Genomic DNA, 23489 nt, shown 5'->3' with positions numbered 1-23489 from the left:
GTGTGTAAGGAATATTTCACATAAGCACAATTTATAATTTGTAATGCTTAAAGTAGGCAAAATATATTTTATACAGCAAATCGGAATATGGGTTTAAATATTTTTCTTCTATTTTTCAGGAGCTACTGTTCCAACAAAGTATAAAAAGGTAACGTACTGTAACCTTTTATCACAATACACAAAAACTGGTTTTAAATAACGGTTGATACTGAATAGCATCACTCCGCTTTCAGTTTAATTGCGTTGGACATTAAATGCAGGATCACGCAATATGGAAAACAGCAATAACCGAAAGAGATATGTAATGCAACTCCCACCGCAAGTTAATGGATGTGAGCTCATTATATTGCAAAGATTAATGCCGTGTAAAAAAGCAAAGGAGCAAGAAATCTCCCCTATCTTTCCTCTGGATTCAGCCGAGCTCCTCCCCCATGTGGTGCTTCATTTGATCAAATCCTTCAACGTGAACCGCTTCAGCGAAAATCACTTTTTACAACACCGCAACTGTAACCCCACAAGTTACAAGCAGTTCTGTAGCCGTAACGTAGCAAAGAAGAAAAAGAAAGACTAAAGGGAGCAAAGAGAAAAAGCCAGTGTCTTTCTGTGCTACCAGCAATGGAGAGGGGGGTCGGTTTCAGCCCATTCTGGCACATTGGTGTTTGGGTCTGGGTACTGATCTTTACTTCTTTCCTTTTCGTTGCTAAAGGAGAGATTACTTGCAGGTCCTGCCATTCCCTGGTGGGTAAGCCACGTCCGCAGGAACCGTGTGGTGTTATTAAGATGGACACAGGAGAATCTGCAACTGGGCTTCAAGGGGAAGTTACTAGGTTTCTAGACGGGACAGCGGGGTCTGAACCTGCAAGTGAGGAAACTTACCATCTTGGTTGTGTTGCAGAAACTCCCGGTTGCCATTCGGGGCAAAGCATAGCAATCAGCTTTGCACGAAAACGAAGTACTGACCGGCTGCATCTGAACAAATCACTACGTCGAGGACTGCCAAAAACCGAGGATGAGATAAAAGTGACCAATGATGGCAAGAAAGTTTCGAGCCTTCGATGGAATGGACAGAAAGACGGCAGTGGAAATGCTGGTGCACTTTATACTCCAGTCACCCGCAGTATAGTAAAAGACAGTCACAGCCACAGAATCAGAAGGCGCATAAGGGGACTGGGAAAGGTAAACAACAGAGTGAAACCATCCCCTGTACTGCAGGATAGGGGCTCGTCAGCTGCTGGTCACCGACGGAAGCGCAGCGCAGCGCTGCCTGACCACACACTGAGTCGGGCTGAATTTAGATGGAGCAGTGAGGAAAAGAAGATGACCCCTCCTAGACAGGAAGAGTTGAAACTTACCAGTTCCACCTTTGCATTGACTGGGGATTCTGCTCATAACCAAGCCATGGTGCACTGGTCAGGGCAAAATAGCAGTGTAAGTAAAATATATATGTTAATGTAATCAAGATTTAAAGGGCATACGCTATAAAGGGCATCCACAATTAAGCTTTTTATAAATTCCTGCTATTTAAATTCATGTAAGGTCCCTTCCAGCTTTATGCAGAGATTATCTGCACGATAGCGTAATTTACCTTTTTACAATCAATTAAATATATGTTAGCAGTTACGATCAGATTTAAAACGCCTGTTAACTGCGTCCAAACGTTTGATAACTCCAAACGTCCGATATCATATCACTGTCTCAGTTACAATGATTTAAAACACCACATGATTTGCCCATTGTGATGTGGTAGGTTGGCTTCCTCTTTAGATACTGTTCTTTTTGTAGCATTGAGTTTTGAAAGTTATTTTAAAAGGAAAATCGCCATTATGTCTCACACTAGTCTATAATATCAGACTTTAATCTATATTTAATTGTCATTACTTACAAATGTTTATTGAATTAAGCAATTAGAAGTTACAGGTGCACTACACTGCATGTTATTAAGATCAAAGAAGTTGCTGTGTACACTTGTGTCTTAAATGTCCCTTTAGATATCACTTTATCTGCTTTTATTTACATCTTAAAGTATTGATAACTGCTATAAAGTTGTTAAAAAACCTTTGAGAATATGGGACCTATTATCCAGAAAATTGATCCAGGGACCAATCTTCAGAGACTACTTACAATTATACATAAATAATTTTGCAGAAGTCTGCAGAAAGCTACTTTACTGTAGCTACTCCAAATGGTAAAAGTGATCATTGTGCAAATGGCAAGTTTTTGCATATTGTAGGCAATGGAAATTTTAGTGATTTAATTGATTTGGTTTCTATTTTTCAAGATATTAAAGATGTAAAATTCAATCACAGGATGAATGACGCAATCAGTAACTTTAAAATCTTATTGATGTTAAACAAAATTGTTCACTGTAAGCAGCTTCTAAGAACCTATTTAAATATAAAATATCACTGTTAAATAGGGACTGGTAGATGTTAAAGCCATATAAACTACTGAAAGCATTGAGTGAGTAGGATGGTATTTGACATCTAAATCATTTTATTTTTGTAATATGTTTTGTAATGTGTTGACTCACTACCGAACAGATTTAAGAAATTACAAATCCTGTGCATTTAAACTTTTACTTTTGTAAGCAAAAAAACATGATTTTAGAAAGAAAATAATACAATTGTTAAATATGTAGTCTGAGAGCACTTAGAATGTTCAATATACTAGCAGTTTAAAGATCATAAAGTGCTACTTGAATATTGTACTTTTTAGGTCCTTCTGTAAAAACAGAATCCAATTTCACACTATCACACATTCATATTTTTTTCACGGGTTACTTCTGACATTGTTCTGTTTCATCAAGCAAGTAATGGAGATTTGTGTCTCTTCCCCATGGACTACTTCTGTGTGAAAGGGTAGGTGGTAGGCAAAACAGCTGTAGAGACAAAAAGAGAGTAAGAAACACATTATGCATTTTATTTTAACAGCTCCATTTCTTGGTTGACCCTCTAATAGAAATTCTTTAATGAAGTAGAAAGAAAAACAAATCTCTGAACTGTAATATAATTACTCAAATGTTCACTCGTTCTTTTAAAGGTATAAATTTACATACTGTATTTAGGAGAAATACTTAATTTAAAATTTTGAATTCTTGATGCTACAAAGCAGAGTTCTATAAATAGCTACAGTGTACAAAAGCTTCTTAAGACTTAGGAATCCCACACAAATGCACAAGTTACCAGAAATTCTCTTAACGGAATCCTTGGTTTCAATTCATCTTCTTTAGTTTGCTCATATCTAATAAAAAGTGTCCTAATAATGCTTATTTTGCAAGGGGATTCTAAAGTAAAACATACTGTTTACTCATTACCTTGTGATGTAGCAAGCTCTTTCATTCTAAGAAAACACATTCTATTTTAACATTATTCTTTCACCCTTAACGTTGCCTTTAGCCTTAGATCCATCCATCTCCAGCTACGTCTTGTTACGTTCTCAAATAATTGATTCTTCAGATTTGAACAAAATGGAATTTTCCAGTCAATTCAGTGTGAGGCGTCTCAGTTTACATTTCAGATGCTTTTAATGGCTTGTGCTTAATAATTGTGACTATTTTAGTGTTTATTCATTTTTCCCACTTAGTACCAACTCCCATAGTACAGTACTGTATCAAGGTCTAGTGTGTGGTCAAAGTTAATCAACAGTGTGAAACTGGACACTCTTCAGCATTTTTTGTTTTGGGTTAATGGATCCGAAAAGTTCCTTTAAAACTAGGTTATAGATTTTTCAAATTATGTGGAAATGGACACTTTATTATTTTAATAAATAAATCTAAATTTGAACTGCAATATTCATGGAACATTTAAAACAAAAGATAAATAATGAATATTGGCATTTAAACATTTCTTTCTGTTTGAATCCCATTCCTTATAAACCTTAAAACTGAATACAAAAAAGGAGAATTACCCCTATACTGTAAATTGAAGGTACAGTATGTTGCATGGAAGTGACTGAAATGGAGGACCCGTGAATGCTAGATACCCCTGTTTAATGCAAAAATAAATCATACTTATAGATTTCAAATCAGTGCTCACTTCACTGCTCTAAATTATACCATTGAAATGTATTAAGTAATGAATCTTTGAAGTTTTGACCTAGTAAAAATAAATGCAATTTAGAGGAACAAGTAGAGGTTGATTTCACCCTGAAAAGAAAAAAAGAAAAAAAAACTCACAATATTTCATCTGTTGAGCATTTTCAGCTGTTGTTGAGAAGGCTCAAGCATGACACATTGTTTGAGAAGGATGAACGGGCTTTCTACTTTTCAGATCTACAATACTTGTTCTTTTGCAGCTCACGAGCTGACACAACTCCCCACTCGAGCATCCTAAGAACAATGTATACTACACATGGAATAGGTGAAAATGTACTCTTGAAAAAAACTCTAAGTCCTAGCTGTTATTGTAGTTGCACTTTTTTGGTGAAGCCTGGCTAGATGCTGTATTTCCTACAAATTCTGCTGACATATGTATGTAAGGAATAAGACCTATGCAATTCTGTATGAATGCATCTTTTGTGTAGAAGATGGGGAGGGGAGTTGCATGGCACTTAATCAGTCTCGCCTTATGTCCCTACCAAAAATGTAGTGTTTCATGGGTGTTTTGTGAAATCACATTTCAGCTGTACTGGTTTACAAAGATGATTTTCCTAAGGTGGTAACTTAGGTGGAGATTTAGCTGGAGGGAGGGAATGAGTAAAATGTGATATTTTTCCAATGCCCAACTACAACAAAACAGTCTTTTCTTGGTTACTTTCTTAGTTACTAGTAATAGCATGAACATGCAACATGCACAACGTACTGTAACTGACAAAAATGTACTAATATGTCACAATCACGGTGCCTGTGAGTTTAATGGTGACAGAAGCTGTTGAAACAGTGTATTTATGGGGCCAGAGAAGCTCCTACTGCTGTTCATCATTTTGAGTGACAGGCTGTCCAGCCCCACAGAACCTTGCTGTTGATTGCTTTACCCCACTTAGTGTTGTCTCAGAATTAGCAGCTGCTCTGTAGAAAGCAGCTCAGGCCTGGTGCAGTGTAATCTTTTGATTCTTACAAATTCACTCAAACTATAGACCATTAGAAATCAAGAATGACTAATGAACTGCTTGTTTCTGTCTTAATGTCATTCTTTAAGTGTGAGTGGAGGAATACTTTATGGTGCAATTCCAAGTACAGAACAAGAAATAATATGAAATAAAGCAATTCAAATCTTGGATGTGTCAGGAATAGTACCACAAGGAAGGCTCAAAGCTTTTAATATGACAGAAATGTCCTCATTTTTGAGAATTTCCTGCAATTTGTGGATATCTTCAAAAGACTACATTTTTTTATTTAAGGTTTTTATGTACAGAGTTTTCACACCACTGATTGTATAAGAATAAGTGCCCTTTAACTTTCTTACATACAGAGAATCTTGTTTTCATATAAAAAAATAATTTAAAAGACAAAAAATGTCTGTGAGGAGTAGAATTTGTAGTGCATACAGTATGTGCTAGATGGGTCAAATAACCTTTTTTGTAAACTTTTCGTCTACCCATTCCATATAACCAGTCAGAGATTCTGTTAAGAGAAACTCTTACTGTATGTCCATTATTAAAATTAACCTACGTTCATTTATTCCATAAGGAAGGGTTTTTACAGTTTTTGTACAGTTTTCTCTAAATGGCTAGGCTAGCTTTGAATCTCTGTGAAGAATGAAGTTATACATTTCACTATTTTAGAACTAGAAACAAGATCATGAAATGACAATGCCAAAAATAAATAAAATGATACCCCAATGGAACAATACCTTAAACACCTGCTTGAATATGCATTCAGATACCCAGATTTTTCTAGTCTTTTTGCTTGTATGTTTTGTTCTAGTTACATGCAGTTCTTTAGACTAACATGGAAAGGAAAAACATTGATGTGGAATTCAGAATGCTTCGATTTTGGCCCACTGAAGATGGAAACAAATCGTACTGACCGAAAACAGATTTCCTGTCAGTCCTAAGGGACAGGATGAAACATGGCTTCAGATGGGGCTCTCTGGCTCTGATGATTTACCTATTTGCTTTTATCTTAGCTCTTTTGAAAAAAGCGAAATGACTCAAATTGGTTGTTACATACAGTATTATAAGCATTCTAGATCACATCAAAGATTTAAATCATGTGCTTTTGACTATTTTTATCATTTCTACAACTGAGAGACCTGCAGCAAGGCTGTTAACCAGTTGGCCTTGTCTTATGTTCATTTACAGGACTCTTATGTGTTTATCTGTTTATGGAATGTAATAAATGTCCCACTCAGTGTAATGGATCTAGAAGGCTGCATGTTGGGTATCCCTTTTTATGTTCCTTTTTTCATTATAAGCAGTGAGCCTGATTGCTAGGGTGACTGGTACTGGAGGATTATTTATTCAATAAATTGCTTTTCAAAACTTGATTTAAATTAAACATAAATATACTGTATTTTGCTTTACCACAAAATATCTAAGTGATACATTCTTGCACAGTTATGTTTTCTTTTTAAGTTATAACTAGAAAGATTTGTAGTGTCCTCTTTCCTACTTATGAAATTCCGAGTTAATTTGAAGCTCTGCTGGAAATAAGTTGGAAAATCAAATTGTAAATCCCTAATTAGTTTGTTTTATTCTTTTAATTGGATAACCTTTATCTGCTCAATGGATCCAAATTTGTAGACACTAGAAGTATTATATGAACTCAAGTGCACAATACGTAAAGCAATCAAGTTGAAATAATATTTTTTCAGAATGAATCTAAACTTTTGAGTACAATATTTTGAATATAAAATAGTAAACATAAATGCAAAGGGCATTTTACATATTTTTCTATGTTCTTTAAGCTTTGAATACTTCAGCTAATATTACTTAGTACTTACAAGATAGATAGCAAGGGAAGTGTTAAAGAAATTACAACTGTAGTCATTAGTTGCTCTTTAGAATAGTTGAAAAAACTAATCTAAGACCAGCTTCAAATTTTGTGATGACATTTATCTTAAGTATTTCATTTTTTGCATCTTTTTATATGGGTTAAGCATTTTATACTGTATATAGCATGCTAGACACATTAATTGACTGTGGTTTGCAATTGTAGTCAGCAGAGTATGAAGTGACTTTGTGTTCTGTTAACATTCAGGCAAAATTATTGAAAAATTGTATGTGTCATTTCGTCAAATCCTTTATTTGCAGTTATGTCTAATGCCTTTCCAAGTTATGTAAATAGATACAAAGGGAGAGAACAGGTGAGAGGTATGCAATGTGTGTGATATGAAGAAAATTCAGAACCTAAACAGAAAGGATATACACTTCACCATTTAGAGAGGGTGCCTGCTCTCAATCTGGAAAAGAGAAATGAGCTGACATTCGGAGTGTATACACATTAGTAGTTTCCTTACAGTTTTGCCTGTTTTGCAATTCAGATTGACAAGGATGATTGTTTGAGCTATTGAAAGATAGTCAGGGCTGTTTTATAAAAAATAGTATCACCTGGCATCAGGTGCAGAATTGTATATGAACTTTGAAAAGCACAGTAGCACAAATTGAAACCTGAGCAATCTGTGATCCTTTGGAATATGACTGAAAGTGAAGATAAAAATGCCATTTTTTAGTAGAATGAAGCAAAGATTGGATGGAGGATGAGATGCTGCTGAAGTTAATTCAGTAGGTCAGTAAAAATTAGGAAGAGTGGGATGGCAGAATGACCAGTTTGTTTCTTCAGTAGCACAGTTTAATTTAATTAAACCTTAATATTAGTGTTTATTTTAATAAACTGTATAATTTCTTCTGTATTACCTTGACATGTGTTACCTTACTTAGTTTTGTGAATGACATGCTAGAAAATTTGGAAATAATACAAATTAAATAAGAAAAAAATCAGATTTTAAGACTCCTGTTAGTGGTTTCCTGTTTATATATTGACAACAACAATGAAAATTGTGAAAGTTAATATAGTTTGTTACTGAAGTTCAACAGTTTCTTTTTCAAAATATTTGTAATTTTGTTGTACAGTATGTGTATATAATTTTAGTCTAAGTCTTTGCTGATAAATGTAAAACAATTGTTTGCAATCTGTTTTGTTCTTATAGAATAACAGACTACTGCAACATTCTAAACTGTGCAACAAGTGTTTACATTTCCATAAAATTTAATGAGTATGTACTCTGCTCTAGTAAAATTACTAGCTTAATTTTAAAGGATAAATTAAAAATCTAAAATAATTTGTGTAGAACCAGGCTTGTTTTTTTTAATTGTTAATTAAATCCACAAAGAATTCCCCAGGATCTCATTGTATTTTCTGAGCCAGTGAAGCAAACCAACAAAGGCTGTATTAGAGGCCGTGTGCTTGTGGCCATGTGTTTCTCAGAGTCTTGGGAAACTTCAATGAAGAAACCAAAAGAAAAAAAAACAATCAATCTTGCAGATGTAATTGAAATTCCCTAAAGAGGTTATTAAACATGCAGCATCCTTTTTTTCACTTCTATCTATATCCAGCAAGCAGCACTGCAATCATTTCTATTATCCCTATTGTAGAAGGAAGAATTAAAATATTTAACCATTTTATTTAAATATTCTGGGTATGTAGTAAGTGTTCACCATATGTAAATAGACCTGTTCAACTAGGGTGAAAGGGCTTAAGTAATCATGCCAGTTTCAGCACCAGGAAAGATTTAATCCAATATTTACATTAGCAATTTATATGGTTATGTCTGTGATGGAACTCTTTATTTTTAACATTTTTTAGTTAAAAATCTACTTGATCATTATTGATATTTTGAATCCAGTGTTTGTTGCACTATATGTGAGGTCGAATAGACTGTAATTGCTCTTTTAAATCAGGTCAGGCAGAATCAATTAATAGTTGTAGGTGAAGTTGTATTAAATTAAATTAGGATCTAAGCAAAAGAAACCCCATTCCCTGGAAAGCAACATAAAAAACATAATGTAGAAAGCAATAGGATGCCTTATCATAGAAGTGAGATATATCAAAGTCGGGTGTGATTTAAAAATCTTTAAATGAATCAAAAATGTATTTTTCTTTGACTCCTAAATGCTGCATATGATAATTCATGTAGGCGACAAACAGAAATGTAGAAACGTCATATACTATACAAATGAGACATCATAAACGCATCTTAAGATACAAAATGTAGAGCCCTTACAGAAAACCTTGCCTTTTGTATGATAAAAGTACTATTAAAATATGAAATTGCAATGGACTGTGATTTTCAGCAATATTTGAATGTACTGTACTTGGCACAAAGCCAGTTTAAAAGACCTGTCACCATTTGATGAAGATGTTCAGATATCAGGTGTTCTACAGCTACTGGTGTCTATTTCATTCATTGTACCCTTCATCAGGAATAAAGGACTGTGATAAGTTCAACTTTACCTGTGTAAGTGCCCATCTCCCAAGTACTACAAAGTCATTATCATGAACTTTGAATCCATTAGAAATGGCCACATAATGAACCTGTGTAGGGTCTGATTTTTCTTTAAAGATTCTAGCTGTGGATCTGATTAGCAGTTGCTAGGACGCTTTTCCAGACAGATACACCAAGGGCTTCATTCTGTGCTAAAATATTGTCTAAAATTATCTTTTGCATTAACTGTTGTTTTCTAGTTTAATTTATATGTTAAACAGAGTGGGGAGTACAGGTGGTGGAATGGCAGAGTTGAAGAAAGTGTTTGACTACTGAAGGCTGACCTCATTAGAATTTCAGGTGTTGCAACTGGGCACTGAACTCAGGTATAATTAATTCATCCACACAACAGCAGGATACTCCAGAGGGCTTGCCAGAGACTAATAAAAGAGCCAGCTCAGTGAATTCTGCTTTAGTTGACATGAAGTAAAAAGAAATCAGCCAAGACTAGAATAAACGTGTGCTGTTCATGCTCAATTGAGTACTGTCTCAGTGTATTATGGCCTTCATACTTCTTCATACAACTGAAGAACTCCAGATTGGAGTAATGGATTCACTTGTGAAAGATCTGCAGTGTTACCACGCTTTTATATCACATTGGTCAGTTCTTAGATAGGATGCGCTTATCAGGCTTACTGCTGATTTCATTGTAAGCACCACTGTATGCAGCTGCTGTGCATCAGTGTGTGGGTAATCAGAAGACAATGTGACACATGGAGCTCAGAGCAAAAGCTCCATTCTTTGGCTTACACCGTAAACACATAACTGTAGGCTTGCATCATGGTCAAGGTCAGTGTGTGACTGACATGCTAAAGCATTATTCACTTCATGTCTCTGCAGCTCGTGCTATTGTGCCTATTGAAATAATCTTTATTAGGAATGAAAATTGTTGTTTTTACAGTCTTATCTGTGTTGATGAAGATGTCAATGGTGATAAGAAGCTCACATTCTGAATGCACTCTTTTCCCATTGTGTGTCTGTGTTAAAATTGATGAATCTGTACTTTTGAGAAAGAAAATGATCACATTTTATAAGAGTGTCTTAATAATAATCTCTAAACTTTTAACGCCACAAAACAGTTATCTTTGGCTTTAGCAATATAGAAATCATTTCTGAAAAGGAATGTATTATGTACAATTGTTCTCATAGAGGTTTCATTCTTTTCTTCACTTGCTGTATCTGCCTGGGTGGGTTTGCATCAGAATGTGTATTCAGCCAGTGAGATATCCAGGAACAATGTGCTTGATTGTGATATAGTGGGTTTTACTGGAATGCAACCAGCATGAGAGCAACTCCCATCACAAGTAAAAATACTGTACAGTAAGTATAGCAAAGTACTGTAGTTAATTCTAAGCTGTTGTGTTAATTCTAAGCTTGTTTCATAGTCAAAATCTTCCTAGGTAAATATGTATTTTTATCCAATAGAAATATTGCTCTCCACTTCAAGATGGTTTTACCTGCAAGTACTCCTCATTTGTTAAGTTTGGATGCAAATCGCATTGGAACATTTCTGTGGTGAACTAGCTGCACAACATGCACTTGTCTACTGCATTATGTTAGTCATTACAGTGACTAGTGAGCAGGAAGGGCCGCTTCATCTTGCAATTTGCATGAACTCTCACCAGTGGTTTGTGACAACAATGGTGACCGTATTGTACTTTGTGCTTAATTTCAAATTTGTTAATTTTTTTATACCGTCAGTTAATTTGTTACCAGGATTTATTAACCGGTCTGAAAATTTGGGACTGCAGTTCCCTTTTAAGCTTGTTTAAAAAAAATGACACTTTCAATATCATTACTCACCATTGCTGTTCAATATCAGCAGCCTTAATTCAGGCTTTTGAATGATATACTGTAGCATCAGGGTACTATTGTGCCATTGATTAATGGAACAACAAAATATTTGAACTGGTTTAGTTCATATACAGTCACTATGCTAATTCAGATTTGCTTCTGCAAAATACTGTGTTTTAGGCTGGAATTCTGAAAGATTTGTAAATCTAAAAAAGCACATTCAACTACTGTACTTTTGGCCTTGTAAAATACAATTACAGAGAAATGACTCTAGGTTCAAAACTCTACATTTGTACTCTGGTCAGAATTGTGTCAGTTCCATTTTGAAGTTTAATGGTATTGCAGGCCAGATATTACGTATAATGGCTTCCAATCACGTTTGGCTCTGACAGATAATTTTAACTTGCATTATGTACATTGTCTATAAAGAGAAGGGACTTCTTTATCTGTATAAAACTAAAAACACTAAACAAATTTTGCTGCGCAATTCAACCTCATAAATGACATTGACTGTCTGATATTCCTCACATAGCACTGAACAATTGACAATGAACAACTGGGGGACGTCAGTCAGTACACTTTGGCTCTTGGTGAAACAGTTTCTAAAAGTTTGCAGTGAAATTGGTAAAGGAAACAGCACCTCTTCAATCAATGGTAAACCTCCTGCAAGAGCTATGGAGCATGTCAAAAGTTGTTTGGCTTTATTTATGGGCTAGAGAGTGAAGGAGTCTACCCAGCCATCTTTATTCTCCCTGTGCAGTAAACGAGCTGCTGCTGTGACCAGAGGAAATTGTTGATGATCCCAAATTAGGTAGGTATAAATGAGCAATTCAAAAATGTCCTACACTTGAGATGGCTCAAGCAATTAAAATCCTTTGTTCTTGAAAGACAAAAGAAGCTCTTGGCTCTTTCTGTCTGGCATTGAGATAAGAGATCACTATATTGGCAATATACAATTTCTTGTATTAGGAATTTGTCTTTTTCGGATACCCCAACTTGCTCTTCATGAGACATGTAGACAGGGAGAGAAGCTTGGGGCCAGAGCGCAGCGTCAGCCATTTATACAGTGCCCCTGGAGAAGTTGGGGTTAAGGTCCTTGATCAGGGGCCCAACGAAGTAGGATTTCTCTGCAGGCCACAGGATATGAACCGGCAACAATCCAACCACAGGCGCAGATCCTTAGCCGCAGAGCCATTGCACCACCCATTGCTTGAACTGATTTATTTATTACATAAATAATTAGAGCTGACGAAATCTAAAAATATGAATTTTGTGCTCCAGAACTGAAATTGAAAGATGTTGGTATTCTCAGTGTGTACTAAAAATAAAAGCATAAAAAGGTAAAAGCATTATATGAGAGCGGAAAAATGTTCCAGCCATGCTGTTCAACTTGATACCCTTGCTTCTTTCAAGAAGATCCTTGAATCAAGCAGCTACTAACTACCAAATGAGTTAGATGGACCGAATGTCTTCTCCTCATCTGTAACCATTCTTATGTTCTTATGTACACCACTGTACTAAATGTTGTTTTTTCTATTAGTTTTGTTGAAATAAGTCATATGAAAAATATTTGTCTTATGATCAATATTGTTTAGCATTGACTGTCAATCAAATCTGAAATCAAGTAACTCCATCCTAGTAAGAGTACAGTATATAGTGTACTGGGATTATATTTGTTCTCACACCTTGTAGGTGATTGAATAATGAGGACTAATTTAGGAAACAGCTCTTTTGTCTTTAATGAGCCTTTATATAAACATGTACACGAAAAAGTCATTTAATAAATATACTTATAGTGTCAACATTGATAAATAAAATAAATCAAACCATACATCTGTCCATCACAGGGTACACACAGACACAGACAAACACACACACACCAGGGCCAGTTTCCCCTGTGATGAATGTTGACCTCTGAGCCATAGTATGTGTTTGGATGATCTGTCACTATTGGCTTGCGGAACCCTTCCAGGCTCGTAAGATGTACTGGTAGTCCCCTGTCAGAGAAGCCTGCTCAGTCCCAAAAACTAGCTAATCACCCGCAGGTGTTTATAGATCTGTGCATTAAATTCTTCTTCATCTACTATAGTACAACTCTTTGATCTTCAGGAGATCTGCATATTTTAATCGTCAGGAGGGCAGAAAAGGGGAAGCTTTATTTTCATTCCCTTCGCACACTAGCACACTCAACTGGGCACACCCATCCATGGCCAGCCTTCCCTTTGCTGGGTGATACACGTTCACTGTCTCCTCAGAGACTGCAGTTGTGCCTTACCCAGTTTAATCATGGTGTTTCCCAGTTTCCAGCAGTAATCTACTACTACACGGAGATTCTGGGAAATTTAAATTAATCCAGGATACATATTAAAAGTGCTGTATTCACTCTCGATCCATCTTTCTTTACAAAATCCAATCCATAACACAATCCTTGCAAATTATCTTTCTTTCTTTCAGTTATCTCTTTCTAACCCTTTAGATTTTAACAGGTGCTAGGTCTCTTGGCTGGCTGCTGATGTGAAAGGACTTATCCTATGCTATCATATCTCTTTACAGTTCATATTACTACTAACTCCTTTCCTAAACTGCAGTAGCATAGATGCAACCCCCAAAGCCTAAGCACTTGACTGCAGATATTTTCCTGAGGAATATTCTGTGGAAGCCAATTACCCTTCCTGTATGAGCTTGGACTGTGAAGGGAACTGGAGCACCTGAAGAAAACCTGCATGAACATAATGAAAACATTCAGACTCCATACACATAGCGCCCCAGGTCCCCAGTGCTGTGAGGCACCAATACCATCCAATGGGCCACAGTGTCACCCACTGAATAGAATAAAAAAGCTGCTTGCAATGTTATAGTGCTTTTTTTATACAGTAGATAGCAGGTAAGGGACAATATTCAACATACAATATTCACAATGCTGGTAGACTGATTCTGTTTACATTGGAAAGTGCACACTTTATATTTATTGGGAGTTTTGATGGCATTGTACATATTATATTCTGCATTGAAAATTGTAATTGAAGGAGGTGAAGTAGATGAAGGAGGTATTTTTTCATCTTTTTTCATGTGATGCTCTTCTTGTATCCCTGTTAAGTGTATACAGGATGCATATGTTTCTTAGATTCTTCTGGAGAATTTACAGTATAGTAGCAGTAAAGCAATACATGTTGAGTGTAGTGTGCTGACCATGGTGCTGAAATGCATTTGGTTTTAATGCAATTAAATGAATATGAGCTGTCACTACTCTGTAAGCTTTTATAAACCAAATATCCTATTTAGGCATGTACAGTATAGTCTGTGCATGTCCCGTCCTTCCCCATCCACCACCTCTCCCCTGGCTTTATGCACAGAGAATGTGTCCATATATCTTTCTGTCTCTCAATGAGTTCTTTACCTTTTTATGCATCCTTTGTTATTTATATGTATCCTTTGCGCTGTTCTTTGCTTATATGTATATTCCCTCTGTCCAGAATTGATTAGAGATATATTTTATATGCACTGATGTTTTATTAGCATTTACTGCCATTGGGTCTGTGTTAAAAAGCAATAAATCACACTTTAATTCAAGTCGTAAAGCGGGAGAAGAATAAGTATAAAGCCGTACAAGATGATGACAAATGACAGCACTAAAATTACTGAGCAAAACAGAGAGATTTATTTAATGTGTTATTTAATGCATATATACATATACTGGATATATCCATAAAGAAAATATACATTACATATATTCCACACTATAGCAATTCACTGAATTCATGCAACTTACCTGTAGTCTGCATGGATATTGTTTTTGTCACATTCTTTAATAAAGAACATTTCTAGAAATTCACAATGGTTGCACAGTAGTCTTAGGAAATTTAAGATTTCTCCTTCAGACCTGATTTTGCACAAGCAGCATTCTGATGTTTAACATAACTATGATTCTTAACTGCTTCTCCAGATGAATACAAATATGTAAGAAATATTCCTGTTTGGAAAAATACATTCCACTAAGATATTCAAACTTTTTTTTTCAAACTATGAATTTGTTTGAAGTAATCTATTTTTATCCCTTAGTACAAAATTCTGTTTATATGTACCTATTATGCAACTGCTAGCACTCCACCTGGGAATGTTAAATATTGCTGTTTTATGCAGTTTTACTTGCACAAATCTGCAATGCTGCAGCTTTGTAAAATCTTTAGTTTTAGCGACAAAGTGAAGCATGAAAATGCAGTGTATTATTTGAGGCTAATCACAGTAAAATGTCCTGGAAACAGAGATCCTTGGCTTTCTGAATCATATGACAGGACCCTGTAGAAAGAGTATAATATTGTAACTAATTAGGTTTTCACTTGCATTCCTCTTGCCCTGAGGCAACATACTGAAGAGCTTGTTTAGTTCATAAGGAGACCTTACTGCCATACCTCTCAGTAGAGAACCTAGCTCTGAATTGTACCGGAAGCAAGATCATATCATGTTTGATTCCTCCAAGAGAGTCATGGTTCTGTAAAAAGGAGATCTGAAGTATGCCCACATTACACTGGTGTGAGAAAATGGAAATGAACTGTTGTACATTTCACTTGTGTGCTCTTTGTCTGATCTTTCAACACACTAATGATTCCAGAACTCTTTCTTCAATATGGTAGTTATGAGCAGAACTTGTTATAAATACAGTACCAAATAAAATCACAAGCCACAGTGTGTATGTATGTATATCTATCTATCATTCTTACTGCACAGTAATAATGAAATAGAAATAATGTCAATGTTGTAATTTTATTGTTTCTATATTTACATTTAGCATTTTGTTTTGCTTTCAGCCTCCTAACAGCCTATCAGAACATTCCATCAACAAGTACTTTAGTAATTTAGTTTAGAAACGATATATAAGTAGCATAAATACTGTATATACTGTAGGATCTATCACACTGAACTTTTTTTAGCCAAATATTGTGATCTGTGTAAAACCTAAAGAATGTAGTAGATCAAGACGTTTGCTTACTGTTGGAACTTTGTAAATGTTGTAAAACTTGTTTTTATCACTCTGTTATCTTTTATGTTCTGCTTGTCTTTCCTTTTTTATGTATAGTAAGTGAAATCTCACTTTATGATTGTATGTCATTTGTAATGTACTCTGTAGCCCAGGCATTATTACATATAAGTACAAGTATGAGAATATTGTTGGCATATGTTGGCATACAGTTGGCATTTTCCATTGTTGAATTTTATCTCTGTATTAATCACACATAAGTGCTGGTCATTCCAAAGAAAGGGCTCATGAATATGAGAGTAACAGTGCTTAGGTGTATGAATGATTTTCCACTCATTATGGTGCACTATACACCAGCCAAAGGACAGCTGCCCGCAGTTGCCATTTGACATTTTTAGGCCTCAGAGCTAATAGCAGAGTTGTGGCTAATCCCTTTTCCTGTTGCAATCAGAGTGGTGTACTGTATTTTATTTAAACTGAAGCCATGCTTCACAGGTGATCTTTTGAATTAAACATCTTTCATATCATTGCTGATGCACAGCCCCTGGCAGTTATGCTGTGTCTAGCCTGCTCATAGAAAGATGCAAAGCCCACATAGGATGGTTTACACTACAAACCACCTGTGATAGTAACATGCTAAATTACATTGTTTTACTCATGCAGCTTGACTAACAATTAAGTTACTTTCCCATGTATTTTTATTTTTAAAATGCAGCTCAATTTCTCTTATCCTTACGGAAGGGCTTTCTGTGGTTGCCAGAGCAACGACGTTTGAATTCTCGGAGGTGGACGAGTAAGGCAATGCTACTGAAAGGATTTTGAGGTTGCCTAAGCAGCAGTAGGGTGCAGTTCAGCTTCAGCACATTTATTCATTGTTTTTGTATCTACAGTAGGAGACGTCATGTTTAAATGCAAAAAATACAGCTATGTACGCTCATCATCTGTAATCTAGCGCAGTCAACATCTGCAAAACCAATTGATGAATAAGATAAAAAACTTTTCTAATTTTACATAAAATGTCACAGAAATTTTGAGTATGAAATTACCATGTGAAACATTGAGAACCAGAATATTACTTTTTATGTTTTAGAAAAGATTTAATAAAAACTGCAAAGTTAGAGAAAGCAATCAGCTACTCTAATTGTAAGTTTAATGAATCTAAAGATAAGTCTTTTCTTACATCTAAATTACAATTAGTTTGTCTGAAATTGTTGACTGCAGAGGACAATGCTGAACACTACCCTAAAATTAGTATACACAATTTATCAGTTTAATTACTATATCAGAAATGTGTTACCAGGAAATATTAACTCTGGTGGTAAAAAAATAATTTGCTGAAGTTTTGACAGACATATGTTTTCAGTAGGAGGTACATCCATTATTTATATTTGTACTGTATGTGCATGTATGATTTTATAAAGCATACTGCCTGTATTAATTTACAAAAATACCATTGCATTATAGTATTGTACTATTTAATGGACAAAAAATTGTAAGATTAAGACTTAAAATTTACATCTGAAAATAACAAAATGAAAAGACTTAATATTTTGTCTTAGCTTATTAAATCACTTTGTCCTAACATGTCCAAAGCAGAAAATTTGTATTAACAAAGATGAGTTCCCATTATGTGACTGCATGCGGTGGAAAGCATTAGCACAGCTGCTTGTGTTTCATACAAAATAACATAACCACTCGTAATATTACATGATGTTCTGTATTGGAATACAGTATGCACCTGAAAATAATGAGAATCTAATGACAAAAATATTTGGCTGACACTTTTATACAAAGCTGCCTATGTTTGCTCTCATTTATATGAGTATTTTACTGATGTAATTTTGGTGAAGTACTTCCTTCAGGTAAATCAGTGTTTTACCACATCCTTCAAGATATGAGACCAGAACTGTACCCACTGCTCCACTCTGCTGCCCTAAGTGTAATGACGTACTGTACATGGCCACTGACTACAACAAAGAGGGCAGAGATTGAAAATGAACAAAGAGGTATACTGTAGGAAAGTGGGAGCAATTGTGTTTTGGAGAATATCATCATTATATTACTTTCAAGAACCACTTATCCAAATCAGTGTCATGGTGGCCTGCAGCTTTGGGTGCAAGATGGGATACACCCTGGATGAGATAACAGTCTACCACAGGGCACACTCACACCTGGGCCAGTATTCGTAGCAGCCAGTTCACTAACCACCAAGCCTTTGAACTGTGGGAGGAAACTGGAGCACCCAGAGGAAACCCATGTGACATGGGTCCATACAAACTCCGCACAGGAAGCACCCCTGGAATTAAACCAAGGGCCCCAGTGCTGCAAAACAACAGTGCTAACCACAGATAATGTCTTGAATAAATATTTTATAACATTTGATATGATTCCATTATGTATTTAAAATAATATTCTGGGTATCACCATTTTTTGTGGTTGTTGAGAACTCCAGCATACAGGCTACAACATTACACCTGCTTTTCTGAAGAAAGACAACACTTTGCTTAGATGTGTTGCACCTCAAGCTTTTTTTCCTCATCTGTTACCCATATTGACTTGATTTAGTGAGAGAGAGCTATGATATGAAAGGGATCTTTCATTTTCATATTCAATAGCTCAAGATTGTTGGCACCAGCTGTGTATCGTATTATCGCATAGATAGCAGGTGCCTAATATTGGCATGTTATTCATTTATATCAAATTAAATTGCATATGCTTCTTTCTTAATTCAACCTTTGAAGAAAAGACTTAAAATTATCTTCATGCTTAATCGCATCAGTGTTCGGTTATTTAGAAATTACTCCTTTATAGCTACTTGGATTCGGATACAGTGCTTGTCTAGTTGCAAGTACTCACAAAGTGTACTACCAGATCCTTTGTTTTTTAAACATGCTCTCCCAAATAAGCAAATTACAGTGGTGAAAGTAGTGAAGAAAATTCTATTTAATTTAACCTAAAGGTTCGTGGAACTAGCTTTATTTCCTGTACAAATGAGCATTAGAGGCAAATGGCTTTATCTATATTTAGCTGATAAATGGATTGGTTTTATATTTTGAGAATTTCTTTGGTCGAAAGCAACTGAGGGTTTTAATGATATATAGTTGTATAATTTGATAATATGTCCCAGATAATGTTACTTTGTAATATAATTTTAATATGACATGAGGAAATGTAGTGTATTATAATATCTAGTATTGTAATACAAATTATCTGGTTATCCAGTTAAGAGCAGTACAGTATTAATTTTATTTGTGCCTATATTCTTTATTGTTTATGCTGTATCTCATTTCTTTCCAAAACTATTGTTACAATTGAAAACTACAGATAGTTGTTTGTCCAAAACAAAACAATTTGTCCAAATAAGTCAATTTCATTTTAATTTAAAACATCTTGTGTTTGGTTATTTTTTTGTGATAAATGAAAACACCCATATGGCTAGTCACTGCATTCATTTGACACCTGAAAAGAAGTGCTTAAAAATGCAAATATGAATTTCTGAGGGGGGTAATTGACAGTCAGCCAGGTGGTGTTTCTAAAATGCAATTGCTGCCATAACTAATCAGTCTGCACCACCCTTTCAAATCTAGCGAAAATAAATGCATCTATAACAAAGTTAGAGTGCCTGTTGGAAGGACATCCTAAAAATAACCTTTTGAATGATTCATATGCATTTTATTTTTTCATTCATTTACTTAAAAAAAACTCTAATTGAATTCATTTTTCAATATATTCTGCCACAAAGAGTCGAAAAAGTTCCAGACTCTCTTTTATTCTGTTCCAAACAATTACATTCCTGAGAAGGAAAGTTAAAAAATGGTGGATGTCAATACTTTTTCACTTTTATGAGGTCTGTCTTATCTGAAATGCTACTGCAGTGGACTGAAAGCAATTACCGTACTTTAACTGCACATCTCAGTGACATCCTAATAATATGAGAGGCATAAAGCATGAAGCTGAAATTCATAAAAAACAGAAGGTAACAGGATTAATATTGTATTGCTCATTTTCCCGACCATGACTTATTTGGGGGTCCTTGAGCAATTTATGTTTAAAACTACGGTCTACTACAGCAGACTCAGTGTAGGAAGGTTGTGGACCCCTGCCTTACTGGATATCATGTCATTTCCTGGAAACAGGCACATTTTTAATTTTGACAAAATGCTTAAAGTGTTAAATGTTAAAAAACCCTGTTACAGTTTTTGCACAACATAAATAATGAAACAAGGGCAGGGTTTTCTGTTTGGTTTTGAAATAAATGTTGCAGTGATATTCCTCATAGGTGCTGGATAATCTTCTTTCTTTACATACAGTACTTTATTCAGCACCAGTGAAGACAAATGGGGTTACATTAACTTGATACCAACATCACTGTCAAGGATTCCAAGTGTCAAGGATTCTCAGTGTGTCAGTGCAATGATTTCATGATTTCATCAGTATCAGTGTAATATTTTTAATAACAATGCTAGCTGGTAGGTTTTTGTTTATTTCTAAACAAAACCATGGTTGCTCTTTCATTATATATACATATACTGTATTATTCCTATGCACTGTTGCATCCAATTATAGCAAGGCTGCTATTGTTCATAATTTCTCTGGAGAGAGTAGAACATTTTTTACTGTAATGCCTACCTATCCATTTTCTCACAGAAATTAAAGTATGCTTTTATAGAAATGGATGATCAAATTTAACTTAAAAATCCAGTAACAGCGTGAGGATTATTTGCATCAGAATGGAGAAAGAAGCTGGTAAAAGTAAGACAAAAACAAGAAAAAGAACCCATTCCTCTTCTGTCATTCTCATTCTCCTTTGCTGTTCTTGCTCCAATGCATGGCAGTAAAATATATTTGATATATTCTATACAATAATATCATGAGGGTAGGCATGGTGCTTTAGTTCAGGTGGGTAGCTGCATCAGCATGCGTAGGCTGCAGAGGAACAAGTAAAAGGTTTATTCCATGCTGAAAAGAGAAGAAAGGCATGGTGCTTTGTACATGATAGTACTGTTGCTTCACTTTTCTAGGATTCTTTTTGAGAATATATCTCTGTCTGTATGGAAATTGTATATTTGCCCTGCATTTGTATGGGTTTTTCCTGGTACGCTGGTTTCCACCCACAGTCCAAACACATGCTGTTTAGGTTAACTGAGACCTCTATATTACTCCCTCTATATACAGCATAGTATGTGTGAGTATGCCCCACAGTAGTCTGGCATCCTCTGCAGAGTATACCAAATACCATGCACCTGCTGGGTTAGACTTTAGATCATTGTCAACAAGGGTAATGCTGAAATGAGCGGACAAATGAATTGGTGAGGGTTATACTGCACCATAGATATCCGTATGATGCCACACAACTAGCTGACAGATGAATTACGCTTTTTGTTCTCATTACGGACTGATAAAAAATATTGTTGGTACTGAACTCCTGTACCTTCACAGTGCAATGTGAGGATTATGAATAGATAATTTAATTCTGCTACACACCAGGTATAAACTGCAGGCCTGTTATTTTTGTTATTAGATCATGTCATTGGCACGTTCAGTTCTTGAACTCTTGACAGTTACTGTACATGTATGTGAACATTGTGTAATTATAACTGCATTTGTTTTCATTGATCTAGTTTGTTTATAGAAGTGTAGGACATTTAAATTTGCTTAAAGGTTTGGTCTTTGTTTAATGCCCTCTTTAAAATATGAAAAATTAATTTCTTTTTATGCATTTATGCATCTCTGTGTTTTAGCTTGCTACTGTATATAGTTTTACATACAGTATAATAGTTACTGTATAATGAAGTTAGTTCTTCTACTATAGATACCATGAAGTGTTAATTTTATTTTGGAAGATATCCTGGATGTGGAGCCATAGTTTTCAAAGAATAAACATTACTAATGGATCATTATGACAGACCTATCTATTTTCACCACCTGCAGGGCAGCGAATTGGAACACTGGGTACTAAACACTGAATTGTTGTTTTTGCAGTTTTTGTCTTTATTTCTTTCCCCTACAAATCAGTTACAACCATGATTGTATCACCTGATTGTATAAATACAGTAAATGAAAATGAAGAGTAAATCTAGAGTACATTTTTGGTGTCATAGACAAACCTGTTTGTACTCTTCAGTTGAAGTAAGATACAGTAATTGTTTTGTTCCTTAGACAGTTTAGGGGAAGTTACTTAACCATACGATAAGAGCTGATATACAAAATTTAAAAAAAGGCTTCATTATATGACAATGAGGGGCATTTCTATTAAAATAATGGGTATTTTGCATAGTTTTTTTCTCCCCAAAAAAAGACAAACAATCTTTGCATTTTTTTAAATCAGCAGTACTTGGCATCTCAGGGTGAAAAATTCTGTTTATAATGATAAAATGAGATGAAGAAGACTCATGGATTTGTAAATCCTGATATCAGCTGGATGCAGTTGTCTTTCATTCCATTCTTACCCTGTATTAAAAATAAAAAACCTGCAAGGGTTGTTTAGTTTCATTGGACTGGGCTGTACAAATTAAACTTTCTTTGTTTTCTTCACCAGTTTGTATTTGCCAAGGTTAGCAAACGTAAAATTAATGTACTCTCACTCAGGCTCTGGAAAATAAAATCTGATGGCCTTAAAGTATCTCAGTCTATATTCTAGGCAAGAAAAAAAACATTTTAGACCTCCTGATTGTTCAAATTGGAGGTATAGGTTTGTTAATGGGACTGAGAGCTCCTATGGACGGGTGCCAGTTCATTGCAGAGAAATCTAGTGAAAACACATCTACTATCTTGAACACAGAGAAAAACACAGAGAGAGCATGCCATAATAGAACCCTGGGTTCTGAAACTACTGTATATGACAGCAGCACTAAATTTCAGGTACAGTATGTGCACCACCATTGTTTTCTTTTATAGACAGAGCACTTCAAATTCCTTTGATTGACAGCATTCCAAATTCCAAATAATTCTACATATATGATTTAGTCCTATAATTCACAACTTCAGCCGAATTTACTTAGAATAGCTTTTATGCTTTATTGGAGTCAATTTGAAATAAAAAAACAGACATATTCACTGTAAGGATTTACATGCACTATTGACATACTGTAGTTAGATTTTCCAAAGTCAGCTAGAAGAGATCAGTTTTGTACAATGTAAATTACACCTTAATTGTTCCGATTCAAATTGAAATGAAGAAATTGATGTCTCAAACCCTGAGATGGATCAAGAAGAAGTGAGATGACTGCCTTTTCTTCCCAAGCAGTGTCTAGCATCTGGGTGGTTTTCTAGAGAATTCAGAGAACTGAACATCCTCA

The 23489-nt window shown here is 35.2% G+C and overlaps 1 protein-coding gene across 2 annotated transcripts in view; it reads left to right on the top strand.

Annotated features, from left to right (window-relative positions):
* The first annotated feature begins 294 nt into the window (after positions 1-294).
* The window catches only part of sorcs1 (sortilin-related VPS10 domain containing receptor 1), a 237195-nt gene continuing 214000 nt past the window's right edge, over positions 295-23489 (top strand). Inside the window, exon 1 of one of the 2 annotated variants that reach the window (XR_015939582.1) lies at positions 295-1428. Coding sequence is in view for 1 of the 2 variants with exons in the window: in XM_088635728.1 (XP_088491854.1) it covers positions 616-1428 (813 nt within the window). In the remaining variant the exon portion in view is untranslated. The remainder of the gene's footprint in view (positions 1429-23489) is intronic. The other variant, XM_088635728.1, reaches the window with a different exon arrangement.

This window comes from Lepisosteus platostomus, chromosome 6, assembly GCF_059453375.1.
Source record: "Lepisosteus platostomus isolate fLepPlt1 chromosome 6, fLepPlt1.hap1, whole genome shotgun sequence".
In the NCBI taxonomy this organism is placed as follows: Eukaryota; Metazoa; Chordata; class Actinopteri; order Semionotiformes; family Lepisosteidae; genus Lepisosteus; species Lepisosteus platostomus.
Note: the sequence above shows the minus strand (reverse complement) of the source record. Positions and strands in the feature narration are given on the sequence as shown.